General features: G+C 48.3%; 1 protein-coding gene across 2 annotated transcripts in view; it reads left to right on the forward strand.

Annotated features, from left to right (window-relative positions):
- sema3gb (sema domain, immunoglobulin domain (Ig), short basic domain, secreted, (semaphorin) 3Gb) overlaps positions 1 to 18,722 on the forward strand; it is a 147,798-nt gene that overhangs the window by 82,784 nt on the left and 46,292 nt on the right. For both annotated transcript variants that reach the window (XM_084333922.1, XM_084333921.1), the window contains exons 3-8: positions 4,772 to 4,932; positions 6,100 to 6,162; positions 15,362 to 15,481; positions 15,785 to 15,878; positions 17,321 to 17,440; positions 18,020 to 18,165. In XM_084333922.1, the coding sequence (XP_084190048.1) occupies positions 4,772 to 4,932; positions 6,100 to 6,162; positions 15,362 to 15,481; positions 15,785 to 15,878; positions 17,321 to 17,440; positions 18,020 to 18,165 (704 nt within the window). The remainder of the gene's footprint in view (positions 1 to 4,771; positions 4,933 to 6,099; positions 6,163 to 15,361; positions 15,482 to 15,784; positions 15,879 to 17,320; positions 17,441 to 18,019; positions 18,166 to 18,722) is intronic.

Below are 18,722 nucleotides of genomic sequence, written 5' to 3' on the forward strand. Positions count from 1 at the left end.
TTCCGGTTAGCATTTGGAAGGGCGCACAGCTGTACGTCATGAGATCAAAGTGGCGCTGGTATGGGGCTAATGCCACTCATTTATAGATTTGGTCTGTGTGGCAGGCTAATACCTCCACCCCTACCCCACTCACCCCAACCCCATTCCCCCCAACACTGCCAAACTAGCACCCTCTGTAATAGTCCCAGAGGGCAGTGTTGTCGCCACGTCCTCATAACCAACAGATTTATAGCTAAAGTCAACGAGGCTGCTCTCTTCTGCCACCCCCCCAACCCGACCCTCAGCTCCCAAGCACAGCCTGTCAGAACAATGTGACATAGCTGCGTCATTAGCATCAAATTATTTCTGCCAGCCGTAACTGCAAGAGCAGTTCATTTTAAAAACAGAGGGACGTTACTCCCCTCCCCCACCAAAGCTAGTGTCAGTACAAAAGTAGATAGAATAGTGTTAGCGTATTATGTAGTGTTACTTAGCATATTATGTAGTGTTAGCTAATTATGTAGTGTTAGCGTATTATGTAGTGTCAGCTTATTATGTAGTGTCAGCGTATTATATAGTGTCAGCGTATTATAGTGTTAGTGTATTGTATATTGCCTACTTTTGTGCTAACAATACAGTTTGGTAGGACAGGAACTAAACTTTTAAACTTTGAAGGAGGTGTGGTCGATATACCGGTAGAAGGTAAGGTATACATTCACCCGTATTGTTTCTACTGGCAGGGTACACAGAGAACTGTTGACCATTAACTTTGTGTACAGATATGACATCAAGCACATCACTATTGTCATTTATTAACCGAGTCACTTGCTAGAGGAGCTCAGGGACACAATATTATTTTATAAAATCTTTAATAACAATTGCACCGTTAAGAACCATGGCAAGGAACAGGCGTTACCATAGAACTCTTGACCCTAGACCCACACTAAACAACATTTTCAGATGGTATTACAAGAAAACTAATAGGTTATACTGTATATATCGTTATCATCCAAAATTCTTAATTCATCATTATATGATACAGTGTTTAGGGCATATTGTTCACCCATACTTTGGAATCAATGTTGGATTGTACTAATTGTAACTAATCTCTCTTCACCTGCTTTTGACTGTTGAACGTGTTGATGTACATCAAACAGTATAGTAGACTGTGCTCATAGGGTTGGGTACGATACCCAACTCTGTACTTTTAAGGGTACCAACCGAATTACACTCACTCTCCATACATTTAGTAATATGTACATAAAACAAAAGACAGTATACTACACATATCACTCTCCATACATTTAGTACTATGTATAATACTACAAAACAATAGTCTATTGTTTGACGTATGTACATTAAATAATAGACAAAGACGGGCCCCAGTGTCTGTGTCTCACCCCAGTAGGCCCGTCTGTGTCTCACCCCAGTAGGCCTGTCTGTGTCTCACCCCAGTAGGCCCGTCTGTGTCTCACCCCAGTAGGCCTGTCTGTGTCTCACCCCAGTAGGCCCCGTCTGTGTCTCACCCCAGTAGGCCTGTCTGTGTCTCACCCCAGTAGGCCTGTCTGTGTCTCACCCCAGTAGGCCTGTCTGTGTCTCACCCCAGTAGGCCCGTCTGTGTCTCACCCCAGTAGGCCTGTCTGTGTCTCACCCCAGTAGGCCCGTCTGTGTCTCACCCCAGTAGGCCCGTCTGTCTCTCACCCCAGTAGGCCCGTCTGTGTCTCACCCCAGTAGGCCCGTCTGTCTCTCACCCCAGTAGGCCCGTCTGTGTCTCACCCCAGTAGGCCCGTCTGTGTCTCACCCCAGTAGGCCCGTCTGTGTCTCACCCCAGTAGGCCCGTCTGTCTCTCACCCCAGTAGGCCTGTCTGTGTCTCACCCCAGTAGGCCTGTCTGTGTCTCACCCCAGTAGGCCCCGTCTGTGTCTCACCCCAGTAGGCCTGTCTGTGTCTCTCACCCCAGTAGGCCCGTCTGTGTCTCTCACCCCAGTAGGCCTGTCTGTGTCTCACCCCAGTAGGCCTGTCTGTGTCTCTCACCCCAGTAGGCCCATCTGTCTCTCACCCCAGTAGGCCCGTCTGTGTCTCACCCCAGTAGGCCCGTCTGTGTCTCACCCCAGTAGGCCTCGTCTGTGTCTCACCCCAGTAGGCCCCGTCTGTGTCTCACCCCAGTAGGCCCGTCTGTGTCTCACCCCAGTAGGCCTGTCTGTGTCTCACCCCAGTAGGCCCGTCTGTGTCTCACCCCAGTAGGCCCGTCTGTGTCTCACCCCAGTAGGCCCGTCTGTGTCTCACCCCAGTAGGCCCGTCTGTGTCTCACCCCAGTAGGCCCGTCTGTCTCTCACCCCAGTAGGCCCGTCTGTGTCTCACCCCAGTAGGCCCGTCTGTCTCTCACCCCAGTAGGCCCGTCTGTGTCTCCCCCCAGTAGGCCCGTCTGTGTCTCACCCCAGTAGGCCTGTCTGTGTCTCACCCCAGTAGGCCTGTCTGTGTCTCCCCCCAGTAGGCCTGTCTGTGTCTCACCCCAGTAGGCCTGTCTGTGTCTCACCCCAGTAGGCCCGTCTGTGTCTCTCACCCCAGTAGGCCCGTCTGTGTCTCACCCCAGTAGGCCCGCCTGTGTCTCACCCCAGTAGGCCTGCCTGTCTCTCACCCCAGTAGGCCCGTCTGTGTCTCTCACCCCAGTAGGCCCGTCTGTGTCTCACCCCAGTAGGCCCGTCTGTGTCTCTCACCCCAGTAGGCCTGTCTGTGTCTCACCCCAGTAGGCCTGTCTGTGTCTCACCCCAGTAGGCCTGTCTGTGTCTCCCCCCAGTAGGCCTGTCTGTGTCTCACCCCAGTAGGCCTGTCTGTGTCTCCCCCCAGTAGGCCTGTCTGTGTCTCACCCCAGTAGGCCCGTCTGTGTCTCACCCCAGTAGGCCTGTCTGTGTCTCCCCCCAGTAGGCCTGTCTGTGTCTCACCCCAGTAGGCCCGTCTGTGTCTCACCCCAGTAGGCCTGTCTGTGTCTCACCCCAGTAGGCCCGTCTGTGTCTCACCCCAGTAGGCCTGTCTGTGTCTCACCCCAGTAGGCCTGTCTGTGTCTCACCCCAGTAGGCCTGTCTGTGTCTCCCCCCAGTAGGCCTGTCTGTGTCTCACCCCAGTAGGCCTGTCTGTGTCTCACCCCAGTAGGCCCATCTGTGTCTCACCCCAGTAGGCCTGTCTGTGTCTCCCCCCAGAAGGCCTGTCTGTGTCTCACCCCAGTAGGCCTGTCTGTGTCTCCCCCCAGTAGGCCTGTCTGTGTCTCACCCCAGTAGGCCCATCTGTGTCTCTCACCCCAGTAGGCCTGTCTGTGTCTCACCCCAGTAGGCCCATCTGTGTCTCACCCCAGTAGGCCTGTCTGTGTCTCACCCCAGTAGGCCCGTCTGTGTCTCACCCCAGTAGGCCTGTCTGTGTCTCACCCCAGTAGGCCCATCTGTGTCTCTCACCCCAGTAGGCCCGTCTGTGTCTCCCCCCAGAAGGCCTGTCTGTGTCTCACCCCAGTAGGCCTGTCTGTGTCTCCCCCCAGTAGGCCTGTCTGTGTCTCACCCCAGTAGGCCCATCTGTGTCTCTCACCCCAGTAGGCCCGCCTGTGTCTCACCCCAGTAGACCCGTCTGTGTCTCCCCCCAGAAGGCCTGTCTGTGTCTCCCCCCAGTAGGCCTGTCTGTGTCTCCCCCCAGTAGGCCTGTCTGTGTCTCACCCCAGTAGGCCCATCTGTGTCTCACCCCAGTAGGCTCGTCTGTGTCTCACCCCAGTAGGCCCGTCTGTGTCTCCCCCCAGTAGGCCCGTCTGTGTCTCACCCCAGTAGGCCCGTCTGTGTCTCACCCCAGAAGCCCTTAGTGTGGAAAGAGGATGTTGACTGAGAAAAGGCTCTGTCGCCCCCTGCTGATTAACAAGTCGCAGTACAACAGAACTCTCAATGCCTGCCAAGCACTCGCACTGTAGCCTGGCACTACCCTGCAAAATGAATTAAAACTTTGAATGAGAATAATTGAACTCCCTGATTCAAGATTCAAGATTCAATCGTTTTATTTCAAACCACAGTGTTAGTTTGGCTACATTTACCATTGTCCGGCAAAACAACATTTGAAAAATAAATGAAATGGGAAAAGAGGAACCCCCCCCAAAATAAAAAATAAAACAACAGACAGAAACTATACACTCAGCTACAGCTCTGTGTCGTTCACTCAAAACTCATTCAAATGTATGTTGCTGACTGAATCCAGGCCCTTCCCATTGTGTCCCTATTACACGTTTTAAAGGTATAATCTCTGGTGCCATCAAACAGTGACCTCTAGGCAAACTGCTTGTTATTGCGCATTGTTGTCTTTTTTGTTTTGGTCTGATGTGTGGGTTCGAGTTTAGTAACTTATTATATTAAATATGATATATATTTCTCCAGACCTCTCTTGGTGGAGCCTCTAGAACTCCTCTGAAATCCAAGCCTAGAGGTTGCTGTTGCTGACATTACAGATTCTACCTTTAAAGAGTTGCCTATGGATATTAACTAGTGTACATTTAACTATCCTGAACAATACTGCCTTAATCATGACCTTAACACCCTTCTTCTTCTTTTGTCTGTCTCTGTCTGTCTGTCTGTCTGTCTGTCTGTCTGTCTGTCTGTCTGTCTGTCTGTCTGTCTGTCTGTCTGTCTGTCTGTCTGTCTGTCTGTCTGTCTGTCTGTCTGTCTGCCTGCCTGCCTGCCTGCCTGCCTGCCTGCCTGCCTGCCTGCCTGCCTGCCTGCCTGCCTGCCTGCCTGCCTGCCTGCCTGCATGTCTTGTCTTGCTATTTCCAGAATTGATCGAGACGCGGACAGCAAGGCCTTTCTCCTTCTCCTTTAACACCAGCGACTACCGCATCCTTCACATGGACCAGGACCAGGGCAGACTGTACCTAGGCAGCCGAGAGTACCTGGTGGCTCTGGACATGCAGAACATCAACAAGGAACCGCTCATAGTAAGAAGAAGAAGAATTATTATTATTATTATTATTATTATTATTATTATTATTATTATTATTATTATTATTATTATTATTATTATTATTATTATTATTATTATTATTATTATTATTAATTATTATTATTATTATTATTATTATTATTATTATTATTATTATTATTATTATTATTATTATTATTATTATTATTATTATTATTATTAAAATAGCTTGCACATACACATCTATAACAAGAAACGACACAGTTTAAACACTAAACACAACTTTGATTGATTGATTGATTGAATAGTTTATTGATTTAAATGAATAACACATACAATTTAACAGGTATACATATCAGTCCACCAATAGGATTAAAAAACACAATAAAGGATTGTTTCCATTGCGGTCCTTCATCATTGGTGTCCGTGGAGTTATGTACTGGTGTGTGGACGTTGGTGTTTGTAGTGTCTGTGTGTCAGGATGTGTGATATAGAAAACCATGATCAGAGTCTGCGGATATGCATGGGTGAGCCTGCCCTGCCAGGGAGGGGGGGCATATTGCAGACAACTTACAATTAATTGATCAACTATTCAATACTATTAATACATGCATAAATACAGTAGTATTCCATTTTACAAACAACAAAAGAACAAAAGGAAAGACACATAATATAATCCCTTTGTTATCTACTCCCAGCTTCTGCTACTCATGATCTACTTTTTTATAGATGATTTAAAAGTGGAGAAGGTGGCTTATGGACTTCAACTCCATTGGTACTGCACTGCTGCTGAATACAGGAATGAGTTTTGGCCTATTACTCTGTTGCATCTTACTGGGACGAGGTCTGTAGGGCTCCCCCTGGTGGCGTGTCCGTGTATAAAATATCCACTGAGGTACTGAGGGACAGTATTCCAGAGTATCTCGTGTACCATGCAGAGTTTTAATTGAGAGACCCTCTCCTCAACCCTGAGCCACTTGAGGCTGTTCAAATGTGTCTGTGAAAGGTGAATCCTGGGTTGGAGTTTTAAAATCAGTCTAGCTCATTTGTTCTGAGCTGTCTGTAGCCTACCTTTCAGTGCTACTGTGATGCCAGTGCCAACAATGAGATGTCTAGAAGAGGCCTGTGAGAATCTCGTATTTGGAGTTGAAAGTGGAGTTGAAACATGTTGTTGTCTCCTCAGATCCACTGGCCCGCCACCTCGCAGAGGAAAGGAGAATGTCGGATGACTGGGAAGGGAGGACAGGTACACTCTACATTCCTTCTTGGGAGTGGTGGGTGGGGGTGGAAGGTCATACTATTTACTTGATGTTGATCTATGTACCATCAACTACTATGTCGTTGATTACATAATAATAAAGCATGCAAATGATCAGGTATTGCTGTATTAGTATGACATTAATACTTATTAATTAGCATCATATTATTAGTGTTATAGTACCTTTGTAAAGACTCAAGTTATTCAGTCTAATTGCCACATGACCATTTTGTAAACTTTGACTTGAACTTGAAGTCAAGTCCTTGGTAGGGAGTTTAAAAGGGATAGTTCGGTTCTGTACAAGCTGACTGAAGGTAACTGAAATGCACTCACTCACTGCAGAGTTGATTTCAGTTACCCTCAGTCCGCTTGTACAGACAGGAGCTTCACCCCATATACTTTACATTGGTTTGTGGCTAACTATCCAGAGCTAGTATGAGGAACTGCATGTATTGAGAAAGAACCCTGCCGTCAACATAATTAGTTAGTAGCAAATAGATTCAAGATTCAAGAGGTTTATTCATCACATACATATACACAAGACATATAGCGATGTGTCGTCTCACCCTTATTTTAACCCTTATGCCCCCCTAACGATTTAGCAGAGTTGTCACCTTAGTGCATGAAAAGATTGCATCACGTTCAAGGTCATAAAAAACTTAATTTGTAATATTTCGTTCCAATTCTTTTTTTATGAATACCACTATGAACCTAACTCAACATATCTATCAAAGATTCCAAATATTTCCGTTTGTAGGGTTATGATTAGGGTTAGGGTTAGGGTTAGGGTTAGGGTTAGGGTTAGTGTAACTGAGGGGTACAATTCCCTGACTGTATTAATCAAGTATGGTATCATTAAACCACTACCGTCTTATGTACATTACTGGCCATACCGTACACAAGTATATCAGATGCGAACTCCTCCACAATGAAACGGTTTCCACACAAATACTCGTTTAGAATATTTATTACATCAAAGGATACAAATATACTTTATATTGAATGCGCTTATAAGGCAAAGAATGTGCGTAGGCAAGTCAATACTGAATATTAGGAATTATCTAGGGAATAATGGTAGGGGAGTTACTACCGGTTGTAAGCCAGCAGGGGGAGGCAATGCTCTATGCAAAGTCAATGGTTCCACAGGGAGCTTCAATAGGCACCTGGAGACGGTATATTGCTCCCTGGCTCAGCGGGGAAAGGCAGCGGTACTCCCAGTGTGCGCGCCGCACAGGTGAAGCCGTGGAGTCTCTCCTTGAGACGGGCTCGAATGATGTCCTCACGGTAGATCCCACACAGCAGCGGGGTAGACGGTTCTCTGCTCCAGCAGCCACAGTCAAAGCAATGAAGAATAATAATAATAATCCTGCCGGAAAGTGGCTCTGCTGGCGCCGGGGAGATCCTCCGGTGCGCGGTGGTCCACGGTTGAACTTCACGTTACTATCCTATTAGCACGCGGCAATAAGTGCTCTATGTAGACGCACAATTACTCACTTCACGTGGTCTTTGACTCGTAATGAAGGCTTACTAATAAATAGCGAACGATACGTTGAACAAACGTAGTAGGATAACACGACTCTATTTGAGGCAATACGAGCCCTACTCTACCGCACGTTGCATAGTGGGTGAGACGTCACTTGGGTAACTGAACAAGACTGAACTTCAACTCGAACTGAAAAGGGGCGAACTAACTCAGTATTCACCTACGCCATATTTATATGTACGGGGAATAATCAAGTGCCAGCCTGCTCACTGTCTCGTAGCCCTGGGCAGAAGCGGGCATGTACAGACATGTTGTGTCGGTAGCTTTCAAGTCGGCTCTAGGGGTAAGTCACTGGCGCCTGGTGGGCGCTGCCCAATAGGAGAGCGAACTATTATGGGCTATAGTAGGCTAAAGGGACATTCCGTGTATATGTACAAGGGATATACAAGGGATATCAAACGATATACAAATACTATGCAATATATATCAATCAATAAATACATATATTCGGTTTAATCTGACCCTTTGTAACAGCCGCCCCCTAATTAGTCCCACCTAATTAGCTAAGCAGAGACAGATTAACCGCACTGTCCACTACTCAATGTCCGTTGTGAGGGGTCGGTCAGTTCACAAAGTCATGGGTCATGGTCGTCATTAAGCGAGTCGGGGAGCCTTGGCGACTCTATCAGCCTCGCCACGGGTCGGTTGTAGGTCCGCCCTTGGCCGAGCACTTCTGCCACTCTGACCTTTCCGTCGGCACCAGTGGTCACTTTGCTTACGCGGCCGGCCGGCCACGCAGCTCGGGGTAGTGACTGGTCTATGGTCATGACGACTGGACGGGATGAAGGGGGGCTTAGGAGGGAGCGGGCCTGAGACTGCTTTGATCTGTGCTTGGCTGTGCTTTCTCCTCCTCCGTCTGTTTCTCTTGTTAGCTCTGTACCCCATCTGAGGAGGGGCCGGTCCCGGCCGCCCCGTCAAGGAGTCGCTTGGGGTGCTGGGTCAGAGGTCAGCTACGTCTGGAGCGCAGCTGAGGGGGGTGGAGTTCCGAACTCCCTCTGGTGCCCACGGTTCTCTCACGGGCCTCTCGCTTAATGTCAATAGCCTCTGCTGTACGGGGGAGAGGCCGGTGTCGCTCGCCTCTGTGTGTAGGCAGCGTGTAGACGTGGGTTGACTGTCAAGTCCGTAGAGGGGGCCCTGGAGCGTCCATCCCAGTCGGGTCTGAACCGCGACTGGGCATCCTTTGGGTCCGACGTGGGCCGCCTCAATTGGGAGAATGAGGTCCGCGTGGTCGGAGCCGATGAGCAGGGTCGGTGTGGCGCCGTCGATAAGCGGTATAGGTAGTTGACGTAGGTGCACATACTTAGCCATCAGCTGTGGGATGGGGTAGGTGTACTGAGACAGGCCTATGTCGTGGCTGGTGAAGACGTTAGTTATACTATACTGCTTCTCGGGCTGGTCCACCGCTGCTATCTTGAAGGAGACCCTTTCACCCTTTATGGTCTTCTGGTCCCTTCTGATGGTGCGTATGGTCTTTGTATCTTTGACACCTCGCAGGCCCAACTGGGCTGCTGCGGAAGCGAGGAGGAGAGTCTTTTCAGACCCATCGTCCAGGACGGCGTAAGTGTCCAGGACCTTGTCCTCGTAGCTCAGGAGCACTCTGACCACTTTGAGGAGCACACGGGGGGTCCCGCTATGCTGGTCAATGTGGAGCACTCCTGTTGGTTGGTTGCCTTGGACCTTCTGGTGGGCTCCGCACCGTGCTGTGCGGTAAGCGGCGCCCGCCTGGGCCGCCCCTGCGTGGTAAGCGGCGCCCGCCTGGGCCGCCTCACGCCACTGGTTAACTTGGACGGGGTTCAGTGTCTTATATTCGGCGCACTGTGCCAGCCAGTGTCCGCCGTCGCAGTAGGTACAGTAGGGAGCGGTCTGGTGGCTCTTCGGTACTGGTGCCACCGCCTCGGCATGGTACATCACCGCGACGGGCCCACTCTGTTGTCCTGGCTGACGCCTGTTGATGTCATGCAGGACCTCCAAGTGGGTGCCACCGCACCTGCTGCACTTCTTCTTCAAGCGGCACTCAGCTGCTAGGTGGCTGCGCGCGCAGCGGAAGCAGCGGCGGTGGTCCTTGTTCCACTGACTCACCTCGTCCGTGGTCAGCTTCCCGAAGGTGTCGCATTGGTACAGCCGATGTTCTCCCTCACAGTACTGGCACTCAATCTTCCACTGGTCCTCTTTCGTCGAGGGGGTGTGGTGGTTCTTGTGCTGCGGTACTGATTCGGCTTGGTGCATAACGGTCACCAACCGGCGGTTATCCGTTTGTCCCCGAGGTCCGAGTCTTGGGCTTGGTCCACTCCATACGAACGTGTCGAGTCGTAGGCTACTGACCTCCCTGGCGAGGAACTCAGATAGGTCTAGGAGGGATGCCTCTGGACCGTTGGGGTCGCGGTAGTCTCTCTGCCGCCTGAAGCGCTCTTGTCGGGCGGGAGGGAGCTTCTCTAATATCCTCTCTACGTTAGAGTTAGCGTACAGTTCGTAGATACCCTTTTCCTTTTGGGACCCCAGCATCCCTACCAGGGACTGTACCTTGATAGACAGGTCATCTAGCGCTCTATGCACCTCCGAGGCATTGGATCAGTTATTCACCGCCGTCTGTCCGTGGTCCTGTCAACTGATTAACAGACTGTTAACAGATTAACAGTCAACGCGGTTTCACTGCTGGGTTAAGTACTTCTATTCTATTCACATAATACGCTTACTTCATATATCTACTCCATTCACATATATGCCTACCACTTGTATCTATTGCTATGTCCGCCTACTACAATCTCATGAGCTGTCTAACGCCTGTCCCGTCTCCCTGTCTTCCTATGACTTGCTGTCCTGGAGTGTTGACCGGAGTGTTGGACGTCCCGTGACGAAGGCCGGGAGATTGCGACCCCCTCTGCGTGCCCCCCTGTCTTCGGAGGTTTCGTAGTGGTGACCGGAGTGCCGGATGTCCCGCAATGATGTCGGGGAGTTCGCGACCCTCTCTGTGCCACCCCCCTTCCCCTGTCTCCGGCTGTCCCTGAGCAACGACCGGAGTGTTGAATGTCCCGTGACTAAGACGGGGAGGACGTGACCCTCTTGCGCCGCCCCTGTGCTTCAAATAGATCCGCTATCAACTCTATCTTTAATTTTTCAAAATGTACAGTTGCTATTGCATGCACTCATCTGTGTTTCACCACACACATGAGTGCATGCTTACCAACTGTCCGTCTGCAACACTACTATCACCGACATCTAAGAAGGGAGATCCCCCCTTGAACGGCCCTTCTAAGGTTTCTCTCCTCCACATTGCCTGTGGAGCTTTTTTCCCTATTGTTAGGTTTTAGTGAGTTTTTCCTTACCTTCGCGTGGGGTATGTCTGGGAGTGCTTGCATTCTTTCATTTATTTGCATTCATCTAAAAAATGTTTGGACCCTATGGTGTTCTTGTTCTGTTCTTGACTTATTGTTATGTTGTCTTCTTGACTTGTTTAAAGAAGACCTGTACGGCCCATGGGGACATTAACGTGTGTTGTCGGGCCCTATAAATAAATTTGATTTGATTTGATTTGATCTAGCGCTCTGTTGTCTCTGGCTGGGGGGAGACGGTCAATGTCTCTTATCTCCTGTATCACATAGTCCCATACGCGTCCATAACGTTGGTCGAGTGCTGCTAGAGCCGCTGTGTATGGGGTAGTAGAGTTGGCATAGGCCAGCGCTATATTGTGCGCTCGGGGCACCTTGAGGTGCTTCAATAGGGTAGCATACTTGTGGCGTTCATCAGCTACATCAACCATCATTGTCTCTAAGCACATCCGTAGCTCCGTGTACTGTGCTCGGTTCTCATGGGTGAAGTCTGGAAACGTCGGTGTGCCAAGGTACGATGCCATGGATGACTGGCACATCGGTGAGCGTTGGGGAAGAGGCCTCCTAGGCGAGTCTCCTCTTGCGTGTCGTCTTGGGCTGGTACTTGGTGGGTACCGAAGGTCGGGTACCCAGGTGCTGTCCCTCGGGGCTGGCGGTGCGTCAAACTCACCCGTGAGTTGAGTCGGGGGTTTGTAGCGCAGGGCCTCGGGGCTGACTTCTGGGCTGTACTGGACCTCCTGGTCCAGAGTACGTTGCTGCTGGTCGGGGCTGTACTGGGCCTCCTGGGCCAGAGTACGTTGCTGCTGGTCGGCTTGACATTCCTCCTCTTCCTCCTCCTCTCCCTCTGCTAGGACCTGGAGTCTTCTGTTCAGTCTCTCGGCGTGGTCCGGTTCTTCCCGGTTGCTGGGTCTCGTATGGACCGGCCGGGGAGGGGGTTCGGAGACGTGGACAGGATCCTCCTGTTGGCGGGGTCCCGGGTCGCTTCGTCGGGTAGGGGAATGTGTCCTAGACCCATGTCTTGACGATCTCTGAGAGCTCCGTGCGGAGTGAGGGGGTGTCGCCATGGCAACCAGTTTGTCCATCAGCTCCGCCTGCAGCCGGTCGCGCTCTGCCTCGCGCTGGGCATGGGCTGCGTCGCGCGCTGCTTCGCGCTGGGCATTGGCGGCGTCGCGCTGCGCATTGGCGCTGGCCTGGGCGTCGTCGCGCTGTGCGTGGGCGGCGTCGCGCTGGGCATTTGCGACGTCACGCTGTGCATTGGCGGCGGCGTGCTGTGCATTGGCGGCGGCGTGCTGTGCATCGGCGCGGCTTCTCTCAATGTTCTCTTCTGTCTGGAGGCGTCTGGTCTCCAGTCTTATGCGGTCGTCTTCACTCCTTTGTTGCGCCTGGAAGCGCTCTTGCTCGCCTGCAAATGTTCGCGCTCGCGCGTCTGTTGCGCTTGAAGTCGATCGCGTTCGGTGGAGGCTGCCAGGGTGGCGATGAGTGCTTGCGCCAGCATCTTGTCCGCCGCGCTGGGGGAAGACGCCGTTCGGGGCGATCGGCTCCCGGCAGTACTTGTTGGAGACCCGTTCTCCTGTTGCGTACCGAGGAGATCCATCTCCTGGGTGCGCGTCTCTTCTTGTGGTGGGTCGGGTTCCATCCCGGGAGGGCTTTCTTTATCCTGGAGCTCTCCGGGGACTACCTTGTCGACGTTGTCTGGAGACGAAGTCGTGTCAGTTCCCTCCTGGTCCCCACCGTGAGCTTGGTCAGTTACATTAGAACCCACTAGGGCCTCTGTTGGCGGGGTAGCCTGGTTGATAGGGTCAGACATAATTTTACTATCCGCTTTAGTTATTTTATCCGTATTTAATTTCCCTTTAAAGCTAGGTATTGGACTGACAGCGTATGCCTCTAGATAGGGAGGTGGCTGCCGTCTGCGCTGCGGGCGATCTAGCTTAGGAGAACCGTTTGTGGAGTGTTCGTCATCGGCCATGTCAATATTAATATTATATTAATATTACGCTAATTATTATCCGGCTCGAAGGACCAATTGTAACTGAGGGGTACAATTCCCTGACTGTATTAATCAAGTATGGTATCATTAAACCACTACCGTCTTATGTACATTACTGGCCATACCGTACACAAGTATATCAGATGCGAACTCCTCCACAATGAAACGGTTTCCACACAAATACTCGTTTAGAATATTTATTACATCAAAGGATACAAATATACTTTATATTGAATGCGCTTATAAGGCAAAGAATGTGCGTAGGCAAGTCAATACTGAATATTAGGAATTATCTAGGGAATAATGGTAGGGGAGTTACTACCGGTTGTAAGCCAGCAGGGGGAGGCAATGCTCTATGCAAAGTCAATGGTTCCACAGGGAGCTTCAATAGGCACCTGGAGACGGTATATTGCTCCCTGGCTCAGCGGGGAAAGGCAGCGGTACTCCCAGTGTGCGCGCCGCACAGGTGAAGCCGTGGAGTCTCTCCTTGAGACGGGCTCGAATGATGTCCTCACGGTAGATCCCACACAGCAGCGGGGTAGACGGTTCTCTGCTCCAGCAGCCACAGTCAAAGCAATGAAGAATAATAATAATAATCCTGCCGGAAAGTGGCTCTGCTGGCGCCGGGGAGATCCTCCGGTGCGCGGTGGTCCACGGTTGAACTTGACGTTACTATCCTATTAGCACACGGCAATAAGTGCTCTATGTAGACGCACAATTACTCACTTCACGTGGTCTTTGACTCGTAATGAAGGCTTACTAATAAATAGCGAACGATACGTTGAACAAACGTAGTAGGATAACACGACTCTATTTGAGGCAATACGAGCCCTACTCTACCGCACGTTGCATAGTGGGTGAGACGTCACTTGGGTAACTGAACAAGACTGAACTTCAACTCGAACTGAAAAGGGGCGAACTAACTCAGTATTCACCTACGCCATATTTATATGTACGGGGAATAATCAAGTGCCAGCCTGCTCACTGTCTCGTAGCCCTGGGCAGAAGCGGGCATGTACAGACATGTTGTGTCGGTAGCTTTCAAGTCGGCTCTAGGGGTAAGTCACTGGCGCCTGGTGGGCGCTGCCCAATAGGAGAGCGAACTATTATGGGCTATAGTAGGCTAAAGGGACATTCCGTGTATATGTACAAGGGATATACAAGGGATATCAAACGATATACAAATACTATGCAATATATATCAATCAATAAATACATATATTCGGTTTAATCTGACCCTTTGTAACAGTTAGGGTTGGGGTTAGGGTTAGGGTTAGGGTTAGGGTTAGGGTTGGGGTTAGGGTTAGGTTAGGGGACTGTTGAGCAAGTGTTGGGGTGGGCACGGGCACAGGGATGAGATTTTACCTTCTCCTAATCTTTCTGTCTGGGTAACCCTCACCCTAACCCAACCCTAATGGGAAGAAAAAAAACACCAAGGTTTTTGCCAGGCTAAAGTCAAGTGTATAACTTTTTTTAGAGGTATTCTAATGATGATCCTTTTATATATTGAATATATATCAAAGATGACCAATCTGACCCAATTTCATGACATAATAATCAACACAGCCATCGTTGTACACAGAAACACAAATACATATAGGCAAAAAATAGTCGCTAAGGGGGCAGAAGGGATAAATAGTGCTTAGGGTTCCAATCAGAACTATTCCTTTAAAAGGCCATTCTCCAATGATCCTCATGGCTGTGTGTCATACTGTATTGATTTTAGATGGGACATGGGAGGATGTTTCATACTGTATTGATTTTAAATGGGACACATGGGAGGATGTTTCATACCGTATTGATTTTAGATGGGACACATGGGAGGATGTTTCATACCGTATTGATTTTAGATGGGAGACATGGGAGGATGTTTCATACTGTATTGATTTTAGATGGGACACATGGGAGTATGTTTCATACTGTATTGATTTTAGATGGGACACATGGGAGGATGTTTCATACCGTATTGATTTTAGATGGGACACATGGGAGGATGTTTCATACTGTATTGATTTTAGATGGGACACATGGGAGGATGTTTCATACCGTATTGATTTTAGATGGGACACATGGGAGGATGTTTCATACTGTATTGATTTTAGATGGGACACATGGGAGGATGTTTCATACTGTATTGATTTTAGATGGGACACATGGGAGGATGTTTCATACCGTATTGATTTTAGATGGGACTCATGGGAGTATGTTTCATACCGTATTGATTTTAGATGGGACTCATGGGAGTATGTTTCATACCGTATTGATTTTAGATGGGACTCATGGGAGGATGTTTCATACTGTATTGATTTTCATTGACTTTGCACCCAGGGAGAATGTGCCAACTTTGTGCGTCTGATCGAGCCGTGGAACAGAACTCATCTGTACACCTGTGGCACCGGAGCGTACAGACCCATCTGTACCTTTATTAACAGAGGCTGGAGGGCAGAGGTACACGCACACACACACACACACACACACACACACACACACACACACACACACACACACACACACACACACACACACACACACACACACACACACACACACACACACAAACACACACACACACACACCACACACACACACACACACACACACACACACACACACACACACACACACACACACACACACACACACACCCCTCCATTATGTATTAGTTATATATTATAGTTATATATATTATATATATTAGTTTCTTTGGTTCCTTTTCCAAAAGGTTTTAGATGACTGTTCTGTGTTCCTCAGGAGTACCTCTTCAGACTGGTGCCAGGCTACATGGATTCGGGGAAAGGCAAATGTTCCTACGACCCTCGCCAGGCCAATGCTGCCGCTCTGATCAGTGAGTGTGGCTGCTACTGCTTCATTGACACCCAGTATACCTGTGCCCTTTGTAAAGTACATCAACCCATAAGGATAGATTTCAGCTTCTCCAGGCTACTTTAAGGCCACAATATTATGCTGTCCTTCCTTTGTGATTTACCATTACTGACTATTACTTTAAAGGGGCACTTCACCAAAAGACAATGCTGATTTATTTTGCACATAATCTCACACACATCCAAAAACTCTAAGCAGTTTTGCACACATTCATTTGACAGTTATTGAGAGTAAATTTGTTTGAATATGGCCACCAGTGATGTCATCAGGGACATTGAATCCTTGCACTGTGTTAATTATGTGCGAAATAAATCATCATTGATTTTCGGTGTGCCCCTTTGATCACCAGCAGTGTTGGTCTCCTTACTCAAAAAGGTAATATATTCCTTGTTATGAGTGACCCATTTCAAAAGTAATATTATTACTTATTACTCTCTGGGAGCAGTAAGTCGTTGCACCTCAATATATAAATGTTCCATTACACCTCTTCAGAATTGACAGTTTCCTTTCTTACCTTCAGAATTTCTAAATCAAAAACTAAACACTTGCACCAAATAACCTTGAGTGCAGTTTGGATATATTACAGATTGACAACAATGTCTCTTTTGGTCTTTTGTCTTGACAAAATCAAAGTAATGGAGTAACACGTAACTGTTATAGTAATATATGTATTATTGAAATTGAGATAGTCATTTGGTACACTACTCATTGCTGGCAAAAGTTATATTATTACTGTAGCGCATTACCGTCAGAAACATGCATGTGATAATTCTAAGGACAGGACACCGTACAGGATGATGCAACATATACAGTATGATAGACTGCAGACGAAGAACTGTGTCAAGAACAATATTTGGGACATCCTTAAGCCATTCATGATATAATTTAGTCTTTCCTGCTAACAAAGGGATGGGACTTAATGGTATTTTAGGTGTACAGTGGATTCTCCATCAGAATACTCAAACACAGTATGATATGTAGTTGACTTCTGAGTGTTGTGTTGTTCAGTTTGATTGATTGATTGATTGATTGATTGAAAAGTTTATTAACAGATTGCAGAATGGGTACAGTACAGTACAGCTCAATACATACAATTGTTAAGCGGATGCAGACCAGAGAAAGACTTTCGTCTTGTTTACATCAGGGTCCCCCATTTTCAATTCATCATATCACAGTCCCAGAGAGTTCAAAGAAAATACAAAGCATCACCCTTCTGTCACTATAATTGAAAGTGCATCTACAGTATAGGTGTCCAATTCTACTATGGAAGTCAATGGAGAAAGCACAAAAAGTCACAGTGCATTACGCCAGTGTATGATGAATTAGCCTCGTTAAACTGAATAGAATAAGCAACATTGTGCAAAGAGTACAGTCATCATTTGTGACATTTCAATCGGGCTCCAGACGGGAACCTGTATGCGGGCGTCCATGTGGACTTCATGGGGACAGACCCTGCCATCTTCAGGACCCTGGGAGACAGACCGGCTGTCAGGACCGAGCAGTACGACTCCAGGTGGCTCAACGGTGCGTTACATTCTCTCTCTCTCTCTCTCTCTCTCTCTCTCTCTCTCTCTCTCTCTCTCTCTCTCTCTCTCTCTCGATCTCTCTCTCTCTCTCTCTCTCTCTCTCTCTCTCTCTCTCTCTCTCTCTCTCTCTCTCTCACACACTCACACTCACACACACACACACACACAGACACACACAAATATAGGCAATAAAATGTGATCTGATTATAAAAATATGAGGACAAATAAACAGTGTAAACAAAGAGGCAGACGAGGGTCTGTATGCCCTATTGGTTATATTTGAAAGTGGTTACCAATGGTTACAGGCAGCCATGTTGGCAGGGGTGTAAAGTACTTGAGTAATTGTACTTTGTTACAATACTTAATTACTGTTTTTGGGGATTTGTACTTTACTCAATTATTATTAGGTTTGTATACGTGTACTTTTACTCAATTACATTTCAGAGGGAAAAAAACATACTTTTTACTCCTTACATTTAAAATGCAGACCTACAAAGTACAAATCTCTCTCTCTCTCTCTCTCTCTCTCTCTCTCTCTCTCTCTCTCTCTCTCTCTCTCTCTCTCTCTGATGTCCAGAGCCTGTGTTTGTGAAGATCCAGCAGATCCCGGACAGCTCGGAGAAGAACGACGACAAGCTGTACTTTTTCTTCCGTGAGAAGAGCTTGGACGCGGCGGGGGGAAGCACACCCAACGTGCTGTCGAGGGTCGGCCGTGTCTGTCTGGTGAGAGGACACTACTTTAAGGTCCATGGAAACGTAAGGTTGAGGCACTGCAGGCTGACTTCTCGGGTGGGACAGGAGGCCCGACGTTGGCCTGTTTGATTGCATCGGCATAGTTTTGGGATGCTAGGGACGCGTCCCTACAGCACCAGCGCTGTGGCAGAAGTGTAGGTTGACAGCTGCATCAGTAGCTAAGCTATCCTCTTATCTGCAATATCCAATCAACAACCTCCTTTCTGTTGGGTTTTCGGACCCAATTTGCTATACATTTGTATGCAGAAAGTCCAAATTCATCAGTTCAGGAGGTTAAAGGTGCTGTAAGTGGTACTATTTTGTTAAAATATGTGTTTAAATAACTCTACATTCTAACAGCCATCACTGATGTAGTGTTTGGTCAGTAACATGGGTCTCCCAGTCCTTCCACTCTGCAGTAAACACAAAATACATGCTTACTTATAATGCTTTATAATACTTGCATAAAGACGTCACTCATGGAGTAGGTATGTGTTCGAGGAAGAGAAAACAATGGATCTCTTTATACAAAAATAAGAAGGAAATGA

Source organism: Notolepis coatsorum (genome assembly GCF_963971535.1).
Source record: "Notolepis coatsorum genome assembly, chromosome: 17".
NCBI classification, from domain to species: Eukaryota; Metazoa; Chordata; class Actinopteri; order Aulopiformes; family Paralepididae; genus Notolepis; species Notolepis coatsorum.